Source organism: Porites lutea, chromosome 8 (genome assembly GCF_958299795.1).
Source record: "Porites lutea chromosome 8, jaPorLute2.1, whole genome shotgun sequence".
NCBI classification, from domain to species: Eukaryota; Metazoa; Cnidaria; class Anthozoa; order Scleractinia; family Poritidae; genus Porites; species Porites lutea.
The window spans coordinates 12,313,843-12,332,197 of NC_133208.1; the positions used below are offsets into that span (position 1 = coordinate 12,313,843).

At 38.8% G+C, this 18,355-nt stretch overlaps 1 protein-coding gene across 1 annotated transcript; it reads right to left on the minus strand.

The window, feature by feature from the left end:
* Positions 1-2,117: 2,117 nt before the first annotated feature.
* On the minus strand, positions 2,118-17,829 carry LOC140946844 (GFP-like non-fluorescent chromoprotein). The gene is made up of 6 exons (XM_073395950.1): positions 17,702-17,829; positions 13,881-14,021; positions 6,155-6,255; positions 5,550-5,768; positions 3,884-4,093; positions 2,118-2,412 (listed from the first exon to the last, which is right to left on the minus strand). Exons 2-6 carry the CDS (start codon positions 13,896-13,898, stop codon positions 2,271-2,273), a joined length of 690 nt encoding a protein of 229 aa, XP_073252051.1. The 5' UTR covers positions 13,899-14,021; positions 17,702-17,829; the 3' UTR covers positions 2,118-2,270.
* Between the last annotated feature and the right edge of the window lie 526 nt (positions 17,830-18,355).

Here is an 18,355-nt window from a genome sequence, read left to right on the forward strand (position 1 = left end):
CTTATTTCTTGAAACGCCAAAGGCTGGCACCGTATTAATTCCCTTACCGGAGATCAACGACTTTTTGCAAAATCGACATTGAGGCTCGCGCTCCATTTCACTCTGTTTTCAGACGGAGCAAAACACCGCTCATTTCCCGTTAATTTTCCCAGGAGTTTCTCACGCGAAATTGCATGATTGACAGATAACGATCTTACTGACAGATGATCGACAGAATAATAACAAGAGGGCGGAATAGCGGCCTCAAATGTTTGTCTACAGGCTCTCTCCCCCCCCCCCCCCCCCCTTTCCATTCCTTTTCCTCGCTATTTTCCCAAACAGAGAGCCTGTTCACAGGCTAGTAAAATCCAGCTAGTTGGTCAAAAATATTGAGACAAAACAACTTTAGCTAGCAAAACGCGATTTAGCCGCCATTGTCATGGTTTTCAAAACCGGCACTTTTCGCTACTATATAGCCTAGCAGTAGCTCAACCAATCAGAACGCAGCATTGATAATAGACCACTAGTTGGATTTTAATACTAATAATAATTATAATAATAATAATAATAATAATAATAATAATTATTATTATTATTATTATGACCTCCTGAAACATTGCCTTAAAATGTAACTGCATGCAAAAGCTTCTCTGTCAAAATAGCTGAGATCGAAAACGTTGCAATTCTCTGTGTAATCAAGGTTGCTCCCGTGAAACACGATGCATGATTTATGTTTCGTAGCCTGCAGTGCATTATGGTGAACCCTTTTGAAGGGGGAAGTTCAGCCTTGTTCACGTTTATTGAAATAATGGAGACAATTTAAAAAAAATTGTTGGAAAGAGTTAATAACCTATGAGCAGGCGTTCAAGAGAACTTTCAACTCAAATGGCTGCGAAAATTGTTAAGCATGAGCGAGCAGAAGCATGATCAAGCTCCGTTTTGGGGCCAGAATGCTGGTTATTGAATAAAGCAAACAACGCTATTCTTTTTTTATTCAGGTAAAAAAAAACTGCCTCAAAAATATAGAAACGCTTTATGTTAAGTTAGTTATTGTAGTTCAACAAACGCCTTAAATTTTTTTTTTTAACTCCATCCAAAATTCCCACTTGCACGAGCCAAGCAAACTTGTTGAAAATTTGCTACATTTGCATTAATTACCACAGAGAAAAACCAAAACTCAAAGCACTGTCTTAAAAAGCCTAGGATTCAGTGTTTGGAAATACACTGTCTTCGCGTTCTGCTGACATAGCATAGAAGTGTTAGTAGCGTTTTCTGTCTTGGTTTCTAGGCTCGTCGGGGGCACGACTCGCTCCCATAATGCACCGCAGGCTATGAAACATGGATCATGCATCATGCATCATTCTTCACTGAAGCAACCTTAATTGAAATAGGTGTATATTTATTACGCGTGCTTTATTTAGGGTTCTCTTTTGTTGCTATCAAAAGTGAGTAACGGCGCATTTCGCTTAAAGGAGGAAGTTGCATTAGAAATTGACTCGCCGAACGAGGGATGTGAAGACATATCCACGCGCTACTCACCGTTTGGGGCGTTTGAAATTGTTAGGCGTACTTGACTTGAAGAACCAGGCATGTTCATATCGTGTTTCTCTTGTTGCAATCCAAATTTTATACACGGCTTACTTCGTTTATAAAACATACCTGCAGCGTCGCTTCGAGGATGTGTTTTTCTTCACATAAGCGGAAGGGAGAAAAATTGTGACAAATTCGCGGAAGGTTTTGACGATTAAAAATGTGAAATTTGTGAATTTTGCAATTTCCGTTAAAATTGTAGAATCTGCAGCGCCGCTTTGAGGAGTAACATAACAAAGGGAGAAGAATTTTGACAAATTTGCCGTAGGGTCTGACGAAAAATCGTGAATATTGTAAATTTGGCAGTTTTCGCAAGAACATCACGAAATATCGCTCATTTTCTATATTTTGTAATTTTCGCGAGGTCATCGCGAAAACTCGTTAATTTTGTAAATTTCGTAGCAGAGTTCAATTCTGATCATAAGTGGAAAGAAAACTGGGCAAGACTCGAGAAAGACATCGAATAGTTATACCACCTTCTTTGCGTACTTCGCCTAGAAGCTTACGTGTCGACATTAAAATCGAACAAAAAAGGAACACAGAAAACCTATATTCAACTGCAAGATTTAATAAGCAAGGCTTAATTGTTGTTTACACTTCTACTGTCCTACTATTTTTAGCTGAAATCAGCGACTGGATTTTCCCTATTGCTTTTTCGCCATTGCTTGTTTCTTCACTTCGCCTGCTAAAGGGAGTTGAATTTAGGCTATGTTAGAAAGATGTGCCTGAGCAGTTTCTTTTTGCTCAAACGCTTCACTGACACCATCGATTTCGTGGCTCAGTAGAACTAGTTTGTGGTCAACGAAGTGATACGGTGGCACCTTCAAGCCCGGCTTCTTTGATCTGCAAAAACCAAACAAACAATTAATGTTAGGTTGAAAATAGACGCTGACTAACAATCCAAATGCCATGCAAATAGATCAAGCCACAAAATTTGTCTCGTTGATAAACGTCTACCTCAATACTCTTCCACGTTCATTTTCGGTTATTGCCCTGTGTCTTGTCTCGGGAATGGATCATAATAAAAACAAGCAAGAAATTTTACAACAAATGTTCCGAAAATTCTAGATCTCAAATCGTCTTCCGAACAGATATTTTCCAAAAATTGTCGTTGGGTGCCCATGTTTTACCGGCTTCTTCTTCCATCAGTTTTATCTTTTTCTCTTTATGTTTAATTTGTTCGGTTGCTTTAATAGTAGTTTGGTGTTGATTATCAGGAAATCGGATGTTTAAGCCTTGTTTTGCCCAAACTGTTCAATTCAGTTTACAGAACGGTTCATTGTCGTTTTAATCTCGTACAGTTATATTAAACGCCATTTATGAGAATTTTAGCCTGTTCCATGCTCTCAGATACTGGTTAGGACGAGCAATACGAAAAGCTATCGCGATAATAAATTGGCTCAGGAGTAGCCTACTTGGAGTTACTTCTACTATTACTTATTCTTGTTTTAAATCTTAGTTATAAACTTGCTCCGTAAATCCCCTTCTCAGTATTAGAACGGCGTTATCGGGCGGGTGCATTATGCACAGCCCTGAGGGACGTTGCGACATGGCTACGTGCGTCTAAGTTCTTGGACGAAATCCTAAAAAGTGTCTTCATTCAGTTGGATCCTCTTGGCCGGTATATACGTACTTTCCTGTGGTACTATTTATTATGTTGTACCAGAGTTGGTTCGTTCTGACTGAACGTGCTTTCGAGTCTGTGGATAAAATCTTATGGTAAGACCTGTAAGCTACTAAGCAGTACTTTTTTGTGGTCCTGTTTATAAAATGCTTTTCAAGGAGGTTCTAACGTTTGGGTCTGTGGAAGAAATGCTGTGTAGTGACCACTTAAAACAACCATTTGTACATTTATTTTTCCCTTGTGGTCTTATTGTTTATTATGCTGTACGAGCTGATTCTGAGTTTTTTACGTGTTTGAGTCGGAAAAAACCACGTGAATATGAGAAGCACGATTGTGCAAAATCACAAGCTATCATGAAAAGCGAAAAGCACTATTGCGTAGTAGTGGCTATTTGTTTTACAGTTTAAACCTTTAAGTCCTAATATCCACATACAAATTCTCCAAACTAATCTCTATACATTTCCATAAGGAATGTGTTGAAAGAATCTGATAAAAGATCAAGGCATTTTCCCATTGTTGATCATTTTATTAATTCTCATAACCTAGTCTCTTGACAAATTATGAATATCATTAGGAGGAAATTGATGTTGGTCACCATTGGGACTTAAAGGGCTAAGACAAAAGTAAATTTTAAAAATGTCTCGCTTTGCTTATATTGCAATTGTGAAGGCGCAGGGGTAAATAACTTACTTGTAAGTAGTTTTGAAGTTGACCGTATAATGGCCACCGCCCTTCAACTTCAAGGCCATGTCGACATCTCCTCTCTGACACCCATCCCACTCATACAGTCTCTCAGTGGACGGTTCCCAGCCATCTGTCTTCTTCTGCATAACAGGTCCATCCCGGGGAAAGTTTACACCTTGAAACTTGACTTCATAGATGAAACAGTTGCCAACGAGTCTTTTCATAAAAAAGATATTTTATTAAAAGTTATTTCGCAAGTCTTCAGAGGTGAAAAGTACTGGACGATTTCCAGACCACATATATTGCATATATCTGCACCACTATGTACTGACAGAAGACCTATACTAGTGTTTTCGTCAACATAATTGGTTCATTCACAGTGGTTGAAATATCGGACATCTACACCTGTTCTCTGACAGAGCTAGAAAAATTTTTTTTTGCAGTTATAATGAACAAGGGTTGATAACCAACCCTAGTTAGCTACTCCTTAGCAACGTGGATCAGGTAATAGGTAATATCTACTGTTGTGTTCCAATAATTTTTGTTATTATTCATTCAAAACATTTCTTCCTTTCTGATTAGCTAAAATCCCAGGCATAATTCATCATAACCAGCTACTGTGCACCAAATTTAGAAGAATTTTGCGATATGTGAAAAATGACGTAAACTGTGCAGCATACTTGCCAGAAAACTGAACATTTAACCGAGAAGACCTGGGGACGAGATTGAGTAGTTTTGGTAACCAAAACGGTAAACGCTAGTTTGCATATCTCAAACCACCCTTGGATACCTTGTGATGCCTACACAAAGTAATTGCATATATGTATACATATATGAGTGAGCCCTGACTATAGTGATTAGGGTTAAGCACTAACAATACTGATTTAGGTTAAGCACTGACCATACTGATTAGGGTTAAGCACTTAGAATAGTGATTAGGGTTAACGGTTAGCTTTTATTTAGGGTTAGGGTTTTCGCTACACTAGTTGAATTACTCCAGGTTCCTGCAATGAGTTCTCGGTGGTCTAGTGATTAGGGCGTGAGACTACAGATTTAGCACTCCGGGATCGATACCTGCTCGTGACTCGCATTTTTTTTTCTTTAAAATTGAAGAGACTTGCACTTTGACGACATTTTTGAGTAGAAACTAAGTCTCTGAGTCAAAAAACTTAGAAATTTCATGTAAGTGTAAGTAAAAGGGAGAGGGAGGTTTGAGATATGGAAACAAGTGCTTAACAAGTGCTTACCGAGTACAAAATGGCAGAACATTTCACTGACTCGTTTCACGGGGAAGAAATAGGCGAACTATTGGCTAAAAACACAGCAAGAACAGCAAGAAGACAACTCGACGGACGACATGTGCTCTTTGGAGAATATTTGCAGTACTGAATAACCCTTAATCTCTTAAACTTGCCGATGAACAGGCAATTAAAGATGTACTTAGCATTGATGAAGGTAAGCATGTTTTAGATTGTTTTTAAACTGGGAATTGTTTTGAATGAATAATAAAATAATCATTGAATTCGGCTTTCGAATCACCTAAAGAATTTTCCGCCTCGGCTGATGGATAACACCGTCCTCGATCTTCATAATTCTTCAGATGATACTCATCCAATAATTGTTTTAACAATTATTTGAATAATTCAAATTATTCAAATTTAGTTTCGATTACCTGGAGTCGTTAGAGGCAGTGCACACTGCACCATCTTCGAAAGTCATGGTTCTTTCCCATGTGATTCCCTCGGGAAATGACAACTTGATGTAGTCTGGGATATCCTTTGGATACTTAATAAATGGCTTGCTTCCATACATTTCTTGAGGCAGCAAAATGTCAATAGAAAATGGCAGAGGCGCACCCTTAGTGACTTTAAGCTTCATGGTCTGCACACCCCTTTTTAAAGAAAGAGTTTATATACATTGGAAATTAGCATATTTTATATTTAGTTTTCTAACGCCCCCCCTTCCCCCCCTTCCCCCCCCTCCCCCTTGTATACTTGTTTATAACCAGTAGAAGTCAGAATTTGCTGCTCGTAATAAACCAGGCTATCATGGTAATTAGGTTCTGTTCCTGCACCAGAACACTAGGTCTGCCAGGAGCCCTGATGCCTATTTAAAATAAGTATACTTTGAGCGTTTTTTTAGGCGTGCACGATTAAGGCTGAAATGATTCGGTGGTAGGGAAAAAGTCCCTTTAAAAAAAGCGTGGGAGGTTTGGGGTTTATTGTTTGAGATCTGTTTTAAACAAGAGGCTACTGCATTTAACTAGCTGGAACTTACTCGTAAGGCTGTCCACTTCCTTTTCCTTCTACCTCGAAGGGGTATCCATTGACGGTCCCTTCCATATGAAACTTGGTATTCATTTCAGTTTGGATCCCAGTCTTACAAGAAAATGATGATAAAAACCATTATTTTTTCATTTATTCATTTATTCATTTGCTTGTTTGATTATCTATAAGTCGCGCAAATATCAATCCACGCACCCGGTTTTATTAACCGTTTTAAAATTAGTGCGCATGAATTAACTGCAAAAGCAGTATATGAAACGATCTTTTACCTTTTTTTGGTGTTTAATTAAATAAAAGCTAAAAAGAAAAAATGCGTTCCCATATTTCCGGTTAAACATTAATAAAATAGGCTCCGGTAAGGCATTCCGATTGGCTCGATAGAAGTTTTGAAAGACAGCTGACTTTTTGAAAGCTGTACTGAGTAAACTAATCTCGTAAAAAAGTTGTGGTCTTTGGCTAGATACGAGCCGCAAAAAGGGGTAAAGATCGATTTTCTTCATCGTCGTAGATAGATTCACGAGGTTTTCACGTGCGATTCAACTAAGCAAAACGACAACTTAATTCTTCAAGTTTTAAAAGGTATTGCTTTTATAAGACAACTGCGAGAGCCTGTACTATAAGGCATTGGCTCTACCTAGGTCTGCGGTATATATAGTAAAGTAACGCAAAAACAGCGTGATCGAAATAACTAATGTGAATGGGCTTTTACAAGAGAGGTGGTTTTTATAAAGCTTTGGATGTCCCCACGACAAACTGAACTCCTCTATACCCAGTATTTACTACTTTATCGAAAGGCTTGAAAATTCACCACTCTGGAAACGCTTCAGACCGACCTTTGAAGGCTCATTGATCGAGTCAGTGTGCTGCTGGGCAAACCTAGTCATTGTACAGCGGGCCCCTCCCCTCAGAAAAAATCGACGAAGGGGCCTTTCTGCTGTTCTGCAATATTTCTTGTTTTACTCCAAAAGAAAGAAGGAAGCCTCTCTCCCCTGAACGCCACCCCATAGAAAATTCACGTTCGAGAAGATGCTGCTTATGGTATTCCGGGAGTGTTTTTGAGCAACAGTCAAGGCTTTTTCTCAAAGACGATTTCCAAAAGGAAATCGCAGCAGTAGTGATAGGCAACTGTCTACAGCGTCATTTCCTTTATTCATATTATTCCAACCACCGAAGATAACTGAAAACCAATCACTGCGGGTCATTGATGAATCCGAGATGAATGACATCCTTTTTTGGTTACGTTTGGCATAGTCGTCAATGATTGCATTATAATCCAAGGCTATGCCCTTGTAAATAAAGTGCAGCAAAAAGAGCATTTAGGCGATTTTCTCTCATAGTGCTAGCATAAACATTCTTCACAAAGCGCAGTGAAGAGTTGCACTTCAGTGACTGGTCAACAAAAGGTGCAGAATTATGTGAATATTGGGGTAGAGGCTTGAACTGCGCAGGCCCTCAATTATGTCTCTTGCAGTTAGTGTCGCGGGTTCTTCGATACTTGTAGTCCTAACTTTAGTCAAACGAATAAACCTACTCACTCAAGTGGTTTACGACAAAAATACTTCTTTTGGTAATAACAATTATCGAAAAGGTTTTTTTGTTTTCTTCGAAAATTTCAATGAAAGCTTTCACTCACCACACCGCAAGACAATATTTGTGACCAGTGTTTCTCGTAAGTTCAAAAAGAAAGTTTCGTTGTCTGTGCAGGACATTTAAAGTTTACCGCGGTATTTTTGAAAGATGTCCTTACCATTTGATAGAATCAGTTGCAATGTACAGCGAGCAAGTGTGAGAAGACAAGGAGTGGTGTTGCGTGACAACGAACATCATCTTTCGAACATAAGAATAAGCAGAAAACAAAATTGTTTATACATTTCTTTGATGTTTCCAAAGTTATTTGTTTAATTATACAACAACTGAAAGGTTGCATAGTCTGGCTGCTAACAGTACTTGATTTAAAAGTGTAAAGTGGTGATCAGTTTTTCGGACACCTGCGCGTGTGATAAAAGCATTGACTATTAAGGAATTTGAAAAACATCAAAATCATACACCCTGCCAGTGCACACGAACACTGAGTAGGTTTTAAACTTTGGACAACCTCGATAAATGATCTTTTAGTTTTGAGTGAAGAATCAATAAAAAAAAGTCATGTTATTTTATATGTATATTTTGTGGAAGGGTGGCTCTGAATCTTACCAAGTGTAAGGGCGATTTCCCTAAGACTCCGATCGAAAGGTCGTTGAGGGGATAGAAAAATCCGTCCAAAGCCAAGGGCTACGCCGTAACTCTTGCTCAAGGACGTTAGGTAAGCAATTCGCTCTAAACCCTGTCTCCCTGTCTCTAGTTTTCAAATGCTTACACAGGCTAACCAGCATTAAAAAACTTACATTAGCACACGCAACTAAGAAAATATTGTAAAGTAATTGAGGAAATGCTATCCAGGCAGGGCGGCCTTGTGGAGTGGTAGATGACGTAGCGCTGTTTTCAAGTCTACAAACCTCTCCTTGAGTCTGAAGACTTAAGGCATGAGTTTCAGTTTCTAGTATCGAATATATACAATGAAGGCAACCTGGGGTCTAGAACGCTGACCTGTTCCTCTCTCATTCCTTTACCAAAGGATACGTCAAAGTATATCAGACAATTTCCTCCTTACAGCATGCTCGGCTACTCAAACAAGCTTTAAAATCTGACACTAAGATGATATACCGCCGATACAGCAAGTTAGAAAGCTGGAATCAAACGTGTTTACCAATGGGTTAGGCCCTGACGTCTTCAAATTCACGTTAAAAGGACACTGTTTAGGCAAAAGCATTATGTTTACTTTTCCAGTAAATTCCGTCTTGCGGCCTTAGACAACGGACCAGGGGCCCGTTTGTCCAAAGCCCCTATAACTTTTCGGGCCCGAAATAAAATATTCAAATCGAAATAAAAGGAATAAAAGGAGCGCGGGTCCCGGCTAGCAAAATAACTCAATTTTTTTCATCAACTGATAGTTTTATCATGTTAGATGCAAAACTATTGAAATTTCCATCTTGCATGTAAACAACGACAGCTTTAGGGGCCCGTTAATTATCGGGACTTTCAAGAATTGAACGGGCCCAGAAGCGGATGCAGCCTCAATGTCCTTTTCATTGATGACTGCCAGAGAAAGTTATGGTTGGAGACTTTCTTTTCTAGAGTTCTGATCAAGAATTTCTGACGAGCCACCAAGTTTCAGTCTCGAGACCGGTACTAAAGTGCACACTCAGAAAATCGCAAAATTACCGAGAGTAAAACTGAAAAAAAAACTGTGTGGGTAGAGAAAGTAGTGGAAGCGTTGACAGGAGCACCCAATAACAGTTTCCTCCTAATTACATTGAAAACCCTTTTAGGTTATCTAAATTACTAAGTTCTTTGCGACGCCATATAATTATAACAACTGTTCGGTCATCCACAGGGCAACTTGAATAGTCTTTTCGATCGAAATTACAAGAGCTTCAATATTTTTTTTTTTGAGAATTTTGAATTTTTTTCTGATTCTTTCTCTATAACAATTTCGTATCCGAAAATTTTAATTCCCTTTATACGGAGAAAACCTGTCTCGTGTAGGAGAGTCACCCTCCCAGCCGAGAGAAAAAAAAATATTGACCCCAACCGGCCTTCGCGCATGCTCCAATTGTCTCGCCTTGGCTATGCGAGCCCTTTACCGATACGGATCGGATCTGATCTAGACGGGAATTACCAGGACCACTGATCTATATCCTGCTTACAAGCACGATAACCAAACTCGCGGTGGCTTTGGTTTGATCTTTGCAACTGGAATGTACCTTCCAATGGGCACGAGGTTTTTCCGAAATTTCAAACAGGAATTTTTGTTGAATGGAAAGCGCGTAAAGTGCCTACGGAGAAACGTTGGCCCGGTTAGGAGGCCGACCATACCATTACAAAAGGGTGACTGGACAAGGTGGGTCACCCTTCTAGCCGAGCCAACTTTTTGTAATTTAAACGGTTCGCCATGTTTTGTAAAGAAATGCGTGAAACGTTGCCTCTTTCAGGGAAGCTCGGGTAGGCGGGTGACCCTTCTGCTTTAAGCGAGGCCCAAATTTTAGTTCTTTACATTAATTTCCATAGTCCAGCTGACGTACATTTTTTTTTGTCCTACAATGTGGAAAACTGAAATTAAAAAATACAGTAAAACCCCGTTGATGCGACCAGCGTTGGGCCATAAAATCCTGGTCGTAATAGCGAGGTGGTCGCATTAAAGAGGTCTTTAAAATAATAAAATGACCCGGAGATTTTCAAGTCTGAATGGAAAGACTATGGGAGGTGAGCTGAGGCAAGAGGTGGTCGTATAAACGGGGTGGTTACGATGTAGGGTTCCTCTATATAAACAGAAACAAGAGTTTGACGATCGAATAACCAGATTAGAAAAAAATATATACTGAAAGATAATTGCAGAATGTTTACAAAAACTGTTATCCAAAACAATGGAACTTGCATATGCGAGAGGAAAGACAGCCGCCTGATAGGTAATAATGCGTTGAAATAGCTAGAGATTGAAGCCTGAACATACAAGGCAACGGGGGGAAGTTGACGTGAAAAACGATATTTCTGGACTTATTAATTTAGTATTGTATGGAAGCACACTTTAAGAAAACTTAGGACAAAAAGAAAACTGAAAAACATGATTTGGATTGTTACTAGCATAATATGCTACTTGTGGCAAGAACTTTAAAAAAAGGCGTCGCTCAAATGGTTAGATTGGGAAGCCTGTGAATCCTGTCACGCAACACTTTTGACCACACTTTTATGACCAAAGAGGTATCGGCAGCCCGAAAGTTTCACTATCAAAATCGCAGTTTTTGTGAGACCTAGAATTTTTAAATGGCAATGGATGTAAAAGTTTGACTGCGGAAAAGAAAGGCCAGCAGTATCAAGAAATGTTCTGTTTGAGGTTATTTTCACGCACCACGTTTCCTCGAGTTTTTGGATCTTCGGTTGATTAGCTTGGGACAAGGCGCAATGCCAGTTAACCAGAACGGGAAAACGCATTTGAGGTAACAAAAATTATCGTTTCAGTACAAATGTCTTTAATACAAATGCGATTGTGAGTTAAGTTTCTTTTGGAGAGCCCAGCCATCGTGACTTGTCGAGCAACAACCAACCGACGTTCTTGAAAAGTCTCATATTTCAAGCAAAATTTATTCAACTTCAGAAGGTTGGTGTGAAGTACAAATTTAATTACCCAGGCCAATTCTTTCATATGTTTTAGCACAATGTTTAAATAACATATGACTTGAGTTTCAGGTAAAACCTAGGTGTAGCACATGCCTAAAATATAACACACAACTTTCTGCTTAAATTTAAATTTCGTTTAGTTGAAAAAGAATCCAAACTAAAATAACATTGTTTATCTTCCAGATTATCGTTAAGATAAGAATTCATCACCAAACCAGAAGTAGAACCCTTTATAAATTGATTTATCGGGGAATATTTTACCCCGCTTTCTTCCTATGTGCGTGCGAGCGAAGGTTTGAGACCGCCTGATTTTGCCTCAAATTTTGGTTGTTTTCAAGTCGCCGACCACGAAAATTGATTTTGTCGATTTTCGCCAAATCCAAGCGGCCTTTTGAAAAACAAACTACGCCACGTTTAGTTACTTACTTATGCCTATCTATGGACAAGATATGAGCAAAAGTGATTTTTTGACTGTGGGCGCGAAATTTCGATTTTGCTCGATTTTTACAGACATTTGCTCTTAACAGTGTATTGAAAAGCAGATTTAGGGAGCATTCATAATTTATCTAGAGGGTGGGCTATGATGATTTCCTTATTTTTTCCTTTCATTTTTTTGAAGCCCCCCCCCCTGATCATCCCAGGGGTTTTTTTTCTGACCCCCCCTCAAGAGATGTTGATTTATCAAAGGAAAATATCATAGCCCCCCCCCCCCCCCCCAGCACATAAGTACAATATGTCAAACTCACCCTTAGCCATATCAAAGTCTTGTGACAGGTATATTGAGCTTTATTAGTAATTAGCATAGTAAATCAGTAACAACTTGCACTAATGAAATGGTGATATTTCAAGATGTCAATTTCTGAAAATATAATGTTCAGTACAATTAAATCTCTACGCATTTTGAATTCAAAATTGTTCTATTTTGGACATTCTTGAGAAAAGCTGATTGAATTATTGGCTGATAATAAATTTAACTATCTCAATTGGTACTGGAGAGAAAGTGGTCTTTTAGTTGCACTGAACATACATTTCATATAAATTTGTTTCAAGCAGATTTAGAAGCTAATGGTCTGATAGATCATGACCAGTTGTTAGTGCAGTGTTTTTAAATGAAGATCTGTATATTTGAAGAATCACTCGTTACCTTGGAAAAAAAAGCTGAAAAAAGAAAAACTGGAACTGATTACCACTCATTTGAAAGAGACTAGGGCTGAGGCATTGAGAACCATGACTGTAACAGGGCAACGTCTTTTACAAGAGCCAGAAGCAGTCTCTGATGATGATGATGACAAAGGCGACGACATTGTCTTGGGGGAAACACGGAGTGAGGAGAGTGAGAGTGAGGAGAGCGAGTGTGAGGAGGGTGACGAGAGTGAGTTTGAGCCACTCGCAAAGACACCTTGTAGCACAAGAAGTGGGCGTCATGCATCAAGTTTCATACTCTAGTTCTGTATCAACATTTTGTCGAAATGAAATAAAAGACAGGAATTATAAGAGCGTCCAACAGCATATTTTCATTTCCCTTTCTTTTTCAGGAAAAAAATGTTTGGCCCCCCCATATGCTCGATGTAATTTTCGTTGGAAATTTTCCACAGCCCCCCCTAAATCATAGTAGGGAAAAAGAGTGACCCCCCCTCAAAATCATCATAGCCCACCCTCTAGGTAAATTATGAATGCTCCCTTAGCATTATTTCTGCGTACGGATTTAGAAAAAGAAAAAAACAAAGAACAAATATGGCTCGGTGCAGTTCGCCCGGTGAAAATTATTATTCTTCGGGCCGTAATACAGAGCTGAAACTTTGCAGACTTTGATCTATATATCGGCGGGGAAACCGGCAAACTAAGAAATCTGGGTTTTCGACAGTGTAAAACGATCATAATGCCTCTGATTCCAATCTCCTGTTCCTCTGTCTCTTGTTGTCGGCGTTGATGGGCTCCTGCAGCTGGCTAAAACCACGCGCGGTTAGCAGACTGCGCGCGCTACGCTATAAAGTCGCTACGCTCGGAATAATTTCAAGAAAGAAAGAAAGTTTCGTTGTCTGTGCAGGACATTTAAAGTTTACCGCGGTATTTTTCTTGGAATAGTTCTGCAGTGACTAAGCCTTGTATTGTAAATTTTCATTTTGGATCATGTGTATTTATTGATACAAAATGTATTTAAACTCAGGAAAACTCTGAAAATAAATAAGACTGATTTGCAGAATTCCACTTGAAAGACAATTGATTACGTTTAGTACAAAAATAGATTTTAAAATACAAAAAAAAAATTAATAGCCGCCCATGACAGAGAAAGGCAAGTAACTGAACATCAGAAAATTATACAGCGTTATGTTTTGTGTAGCAACTGATTCAACTGAGAGTAAGCCTTTTCAGTAACTTTTGATAACTGTCGTGAGGGTGTGGCATGGTCTGAGTGTGCTACAAATACAGCTAAAGGTTAGTCCTTATTGTCAAAGTAGATTCGACTTCAAATTCATTGCTTGGAGTCAGGAAAATTCACTTACTTGCTTTGAAAGAGCCATGTTGAGAAGAACTGATTGCTTCTTGGTCGAAACGTACTCAAAAGTCCAGTTAAGCTGTTGTAGTTCACTCCGTCACCGGCTAAGCTGAACTGACTACAGTGCTAGGGTTGATCGATTTTAAGGCTAGATACACACCTTGATTGACGCATTAAAACAGGTTAGGCTAGATCTTAACAGGTTCGTCTGGATAAAAGGGACAAACAAATCTTTGTTCTTTACTAATGAGTTCACGTGATGTACAGTGTGCATGTACTTTTCCAGAGCCTTTCCTAACCAAACTTGACTATTTGTTAATTTCAACTCTTACGTAATAGTGAGCTCTAAAGTTATATAACAGCCAATTGAAAATCTTGAAATTAATCATCAGTGACTTTGATATAACGATACCTTGCGGCTTCAGCACAAGCCGTTAAAACACTGCAACAAAGAGCTCACAAATAAATAAAAAAACAAAAAGTGAATGTTGAACAAATATCAGAAACTAAGTTGCAATTATCTATAAGCAGGAGCCCATCAAATGGAGCCTCCATCTCCCATACAAGCCCTTGGAGTCAACCCTTTCCCGAGTAGATTTATAATTAGAACGGTTCCCAGGGGAGACTTCGCGCGCCGACGGTGGGAAGAGCTAATCACAACGACTAAATGACACTGCTATTGTACTTCATGAAACAGGAGGAAATCCGGTACTGACAGGCCAAACAAAGTCATAAGCTAGTGAAACGTGACTTCAGCGTTTTCATCCCTCAGAGATTTTCTTTCTTTTCTTTCTAGCGCATAGATTATACTGTGGAGAGTTTTAAACTTTGACTATGCAAATCTTAATTTTGGTTGCTTGTCTCACATTGAGAGGCCATGAAGCAGGTCTGTTACATGCGTAATGATTAACTACTACCTGCAGTCTGTAGTTCTGACAGGATTCGTTTTATTTCTTTCGCCCATTTTCTTGAGCGTTAAGGTTCTTATTTCAGCTAAATGACTCAATATTAATGAAATTTCTAGTTTTCAAGTTTTTTTCCGAAATGCGTTTGTCTGAATAAACACTGTGGTTGTCTTGTCCGCTAGTTAGTGTGATGATTCCCTGCTATGTTTTGTAACGCCCAGCCCAGCCATTGTTTTCTCGCAAAAAAGTGATATACAGATGCGAATTCGAAGGAATTGAAGCGATTGAAATATCCAGAATAGGTTACTTATAAAGTGAAACAGTGAAACGGGGGTAGACGATTTGGGAAAAGAAACTGAATAGGTTCCTGAACATTTCTCGTCAATGAAACAAGTAAAAGACTTTAAATAAGCATAGCCGTTCTTGAGTTGTCATGAATTCCGCTTGAAAGTTAAACAAGCTTTGTAACGAGGATGGCTCAGTATTTAGGGAGGTAAATGGAAGTGTGCTTTAGTTTAAAACGACTACAGATCATGACCCGGACTGGTGGTTAGATTAAACGTAGACTTGTTTTCCAGCTTTTCATCCGGAGAATTAAAGGTTTTAATATTGCTCAAAGAGCTCGAAAGAGCAGCGAGAACTGCTTATACAATCGCCTTTAGTTAATCACTAGCTCAGTCGACCACATAGATATAGACTATAAAAATATTGCCCGGCTATTCTAGATCTCAACTCAGACAACTCAGCGACTGAGCTGTGAACACACTTTTTTATTTGGGAGTTTACGCAAGGACGGCGGCGACAGCAAGGAGAACGGCAAAAAAGAAATAGGTTTGGACAAGCAAAACAACAACTTTGCACGTGCATCACGCTGTTTTGCGCATTTCTCTGCCGTCGTTGCACGACTACAACGTGAAACTGCGCACTATCTAACCTGTATTAAGTTGACTGGACCAGCATTAAGCGGTCACTTTCGTAAGTCCCGGAATTACTATAGAACTGACCCGTATTAAGTGGTTTCTTATATTCTGAAGCGGTCACCTTTTTCATGGTCCCAACGAGTTATTTTTTCTTGTCTCCACCTGTTCAACGGTCACTTTGGCACAAAAAAAGGTAAAACACTTTGTGTACCCGTTCAACAGTTGTCGTGTTATGGATATTTGGCTTTGTCACCATCTTTATTTTCTTGATAAACTGCGGTCCTAGATATAGGTTTGTCAAACTTGTATGAAAGAGTCAACCTGTATTAAGCGGTCAGTAAGCCATTCCCAAAGATATAGGTTTGACTGTAGTTATTTCTAATAATTAGATTTGACCCGAAGATATGGCGCGCCATGTTTCAGTAAGGAGGAAAACTAGAATTAAAAATGGCGCAAACCGGCTGATAAAATAGTAGAACGTTAAGCTTTTGTAGTCCATTGCCTTAAATGACTCAAAATAAAGCGATTAAATGCATTCATCTCTTACATAAAATTAAGCTTCGGCTAAGTGAGAATCACTCCGTTTAACACTACCTCGTATTTATAATTACTTTTTACTTGATTTCAAAAACAAAATGAATCACATCAGAACTTGTTTATTTCCTAGATGTTGAGTCACACAAACAAAGTGGCTGTCAAAAGGTTTGCGGCTTTTTTATAACCTAAAGTAAGAATGGAGGGTTTGCAAAATATACATCATTAACGACACATTGGGAGGGGGAGGCGGCAGTATAGGGGATTAGAAAATGGTCAAACGTCAATGGTTTTCTTGAAGTAGTATGAAGTACAAAAATTTCTGTGTAAAGTAATTCTTTTTCAGTGACTGAAGATAAATAATCACAGAAATCCTGTCCTTTAGAATAATGGAATAATCAGGTTGTCAATAATGCCCTTTGGAACAATAATTTTTCTCATTTTGACTGGAATAAGGAACAGCGAAATTTTTGTTCAGGATTAATGAAAACACCCTATTATTGCTCATTCGGTTTGTATGGCGTTTTGCCACTGTCAAGCAATTTTTTAAGTTACACAGCCATAGCGTGCCCTGGAGCACAACCGCCCACAATTATCATAGTATTTCTCTCGAAAATGATTTATCGATATTCAAAGTTAATTTGACTGTCTGTAAATTAATAACAGGGCCGAACCAAACCGAACCAAACTTAACTTTCCGTCACCTGATAATTAAATATTACCTCCCGATAATTCGATCCAATTTGCTTTTCCCAAGGTAGTTCGAAAAATCAGTGTTCCACCCAGTTTATTGAATAAATCTGAATCTACATGTAATTACTAGAAGTTCTCATTGAGAAGGGAAGTGCTGCCGTTAGTTGCGATGCGAATAGGACAAAGACAGTTTGTAGAACAATTGAACATATGAATTGTTTTTTATTTAAAGACTTGTTGGAATTATGTAAAACCCGGAGCGTAATATAAACAATGAACCGATCACGGTGACAAATATGCTTACATTCAGATAACTCGCTAAGGTTTCAATACGATTTTGTAATTCATTTTCATAATTCACGAAATTCTAAAACAACAGCAGTGCTGATAGGTTGTTTCTTCATCGAACAATCATCGTACATATGATGAGATGAGTTGCGAACAAATAACGTAAAGGCCAAAACTTGTGTATTCAGAGGTCAGGAAGATGTACAGTACATGTTAATTTGACTGTCTGTACAACCGCCCACACAGCGATAGCGTGCCCTGGAGCACAACCGCCCACAATTATCATAATATTTCTCTCGAAAATGATTTATCGATATTCAAAGTTAATTTGACTGTCTGTAAATTAATAACAGGGCCAGTGACTTAAAATGAAACATAAACATAACTGATTATATTTAAAACCATAGGGACTCCGATTGCTTTAGGACTGTAAGTGCGTGGTTCTAGTATTGAGCATCTGACTGACATGGGTATTGGTGCGGACGTACCTTTCGTCGCACATTTTCCATCAAATCGTCGGTTTCCTCAACGAAATCGTCACTTGCCGTATCAAGGATTGTTTTGCGTTGTGGCTCTACTAGAAGCTTAAGCAACGGCGACGACTACGACGGAAACTAAGAAAATCAAAAGGCAATACGTTTAATAAAAACAGCAAAAGCTCTGATCACACTTTCTGCTACATTTCTTTGCTTTTAATGTACGACTAACCTTTCATCATGGAGCGATCGTCTCAACTTCGGAAAATTGTCTTAAAAAACCCTGCAAAGGCTGAGTATCACAATAAAAAAGAGGAAAACATACCTGAATTACTTTCTTGAAACTGATTCTTTTGATGGTAAGTTGAACAGAAAGTCAATATTAAGTCGGATTGACTTATAATTGGGACGTAGCCTTTGTACAGACACCCCCTTCCCCATTCTTGAACCCTCGGTTTCCGATAATTCGAACCAAACTTAACTTTCCGTCACCTGATAATTAAATATTACCTCCCGATAATTCGATCCAATTTGCTTTTCCCAAGGTGGTTCGAAAAATCAGTGTTCCACCCAGTTTATCGAACAAATCTGAATCTACATGTAATTACTAGAAGTTCTCATTGAGAAGGGAAGTGCTGCAGTTAGTTGTGATGCGAATAGGACAAA

Excerpts from the sequence above, each read along its gene's own strand:
- LOC140946844 (XM_073395950.1), bottom strand. Across the intron at positions 5,769-6,154 it reads GGAAGTGGACAGCCTTACGA|GGGTGTGCAGACCATGAAGC; the intron begins GTAAGTTCCAGC and ends TTCTTTAAAAAG. Across the intron at positions 2,413-3,883 it reads AACTTCAAAACTACTTACAA|ATCAAAGAAGCCGGGCTTGA; the intron begins GTAAGTTATTTA and ends TGGTTTTTGCAG.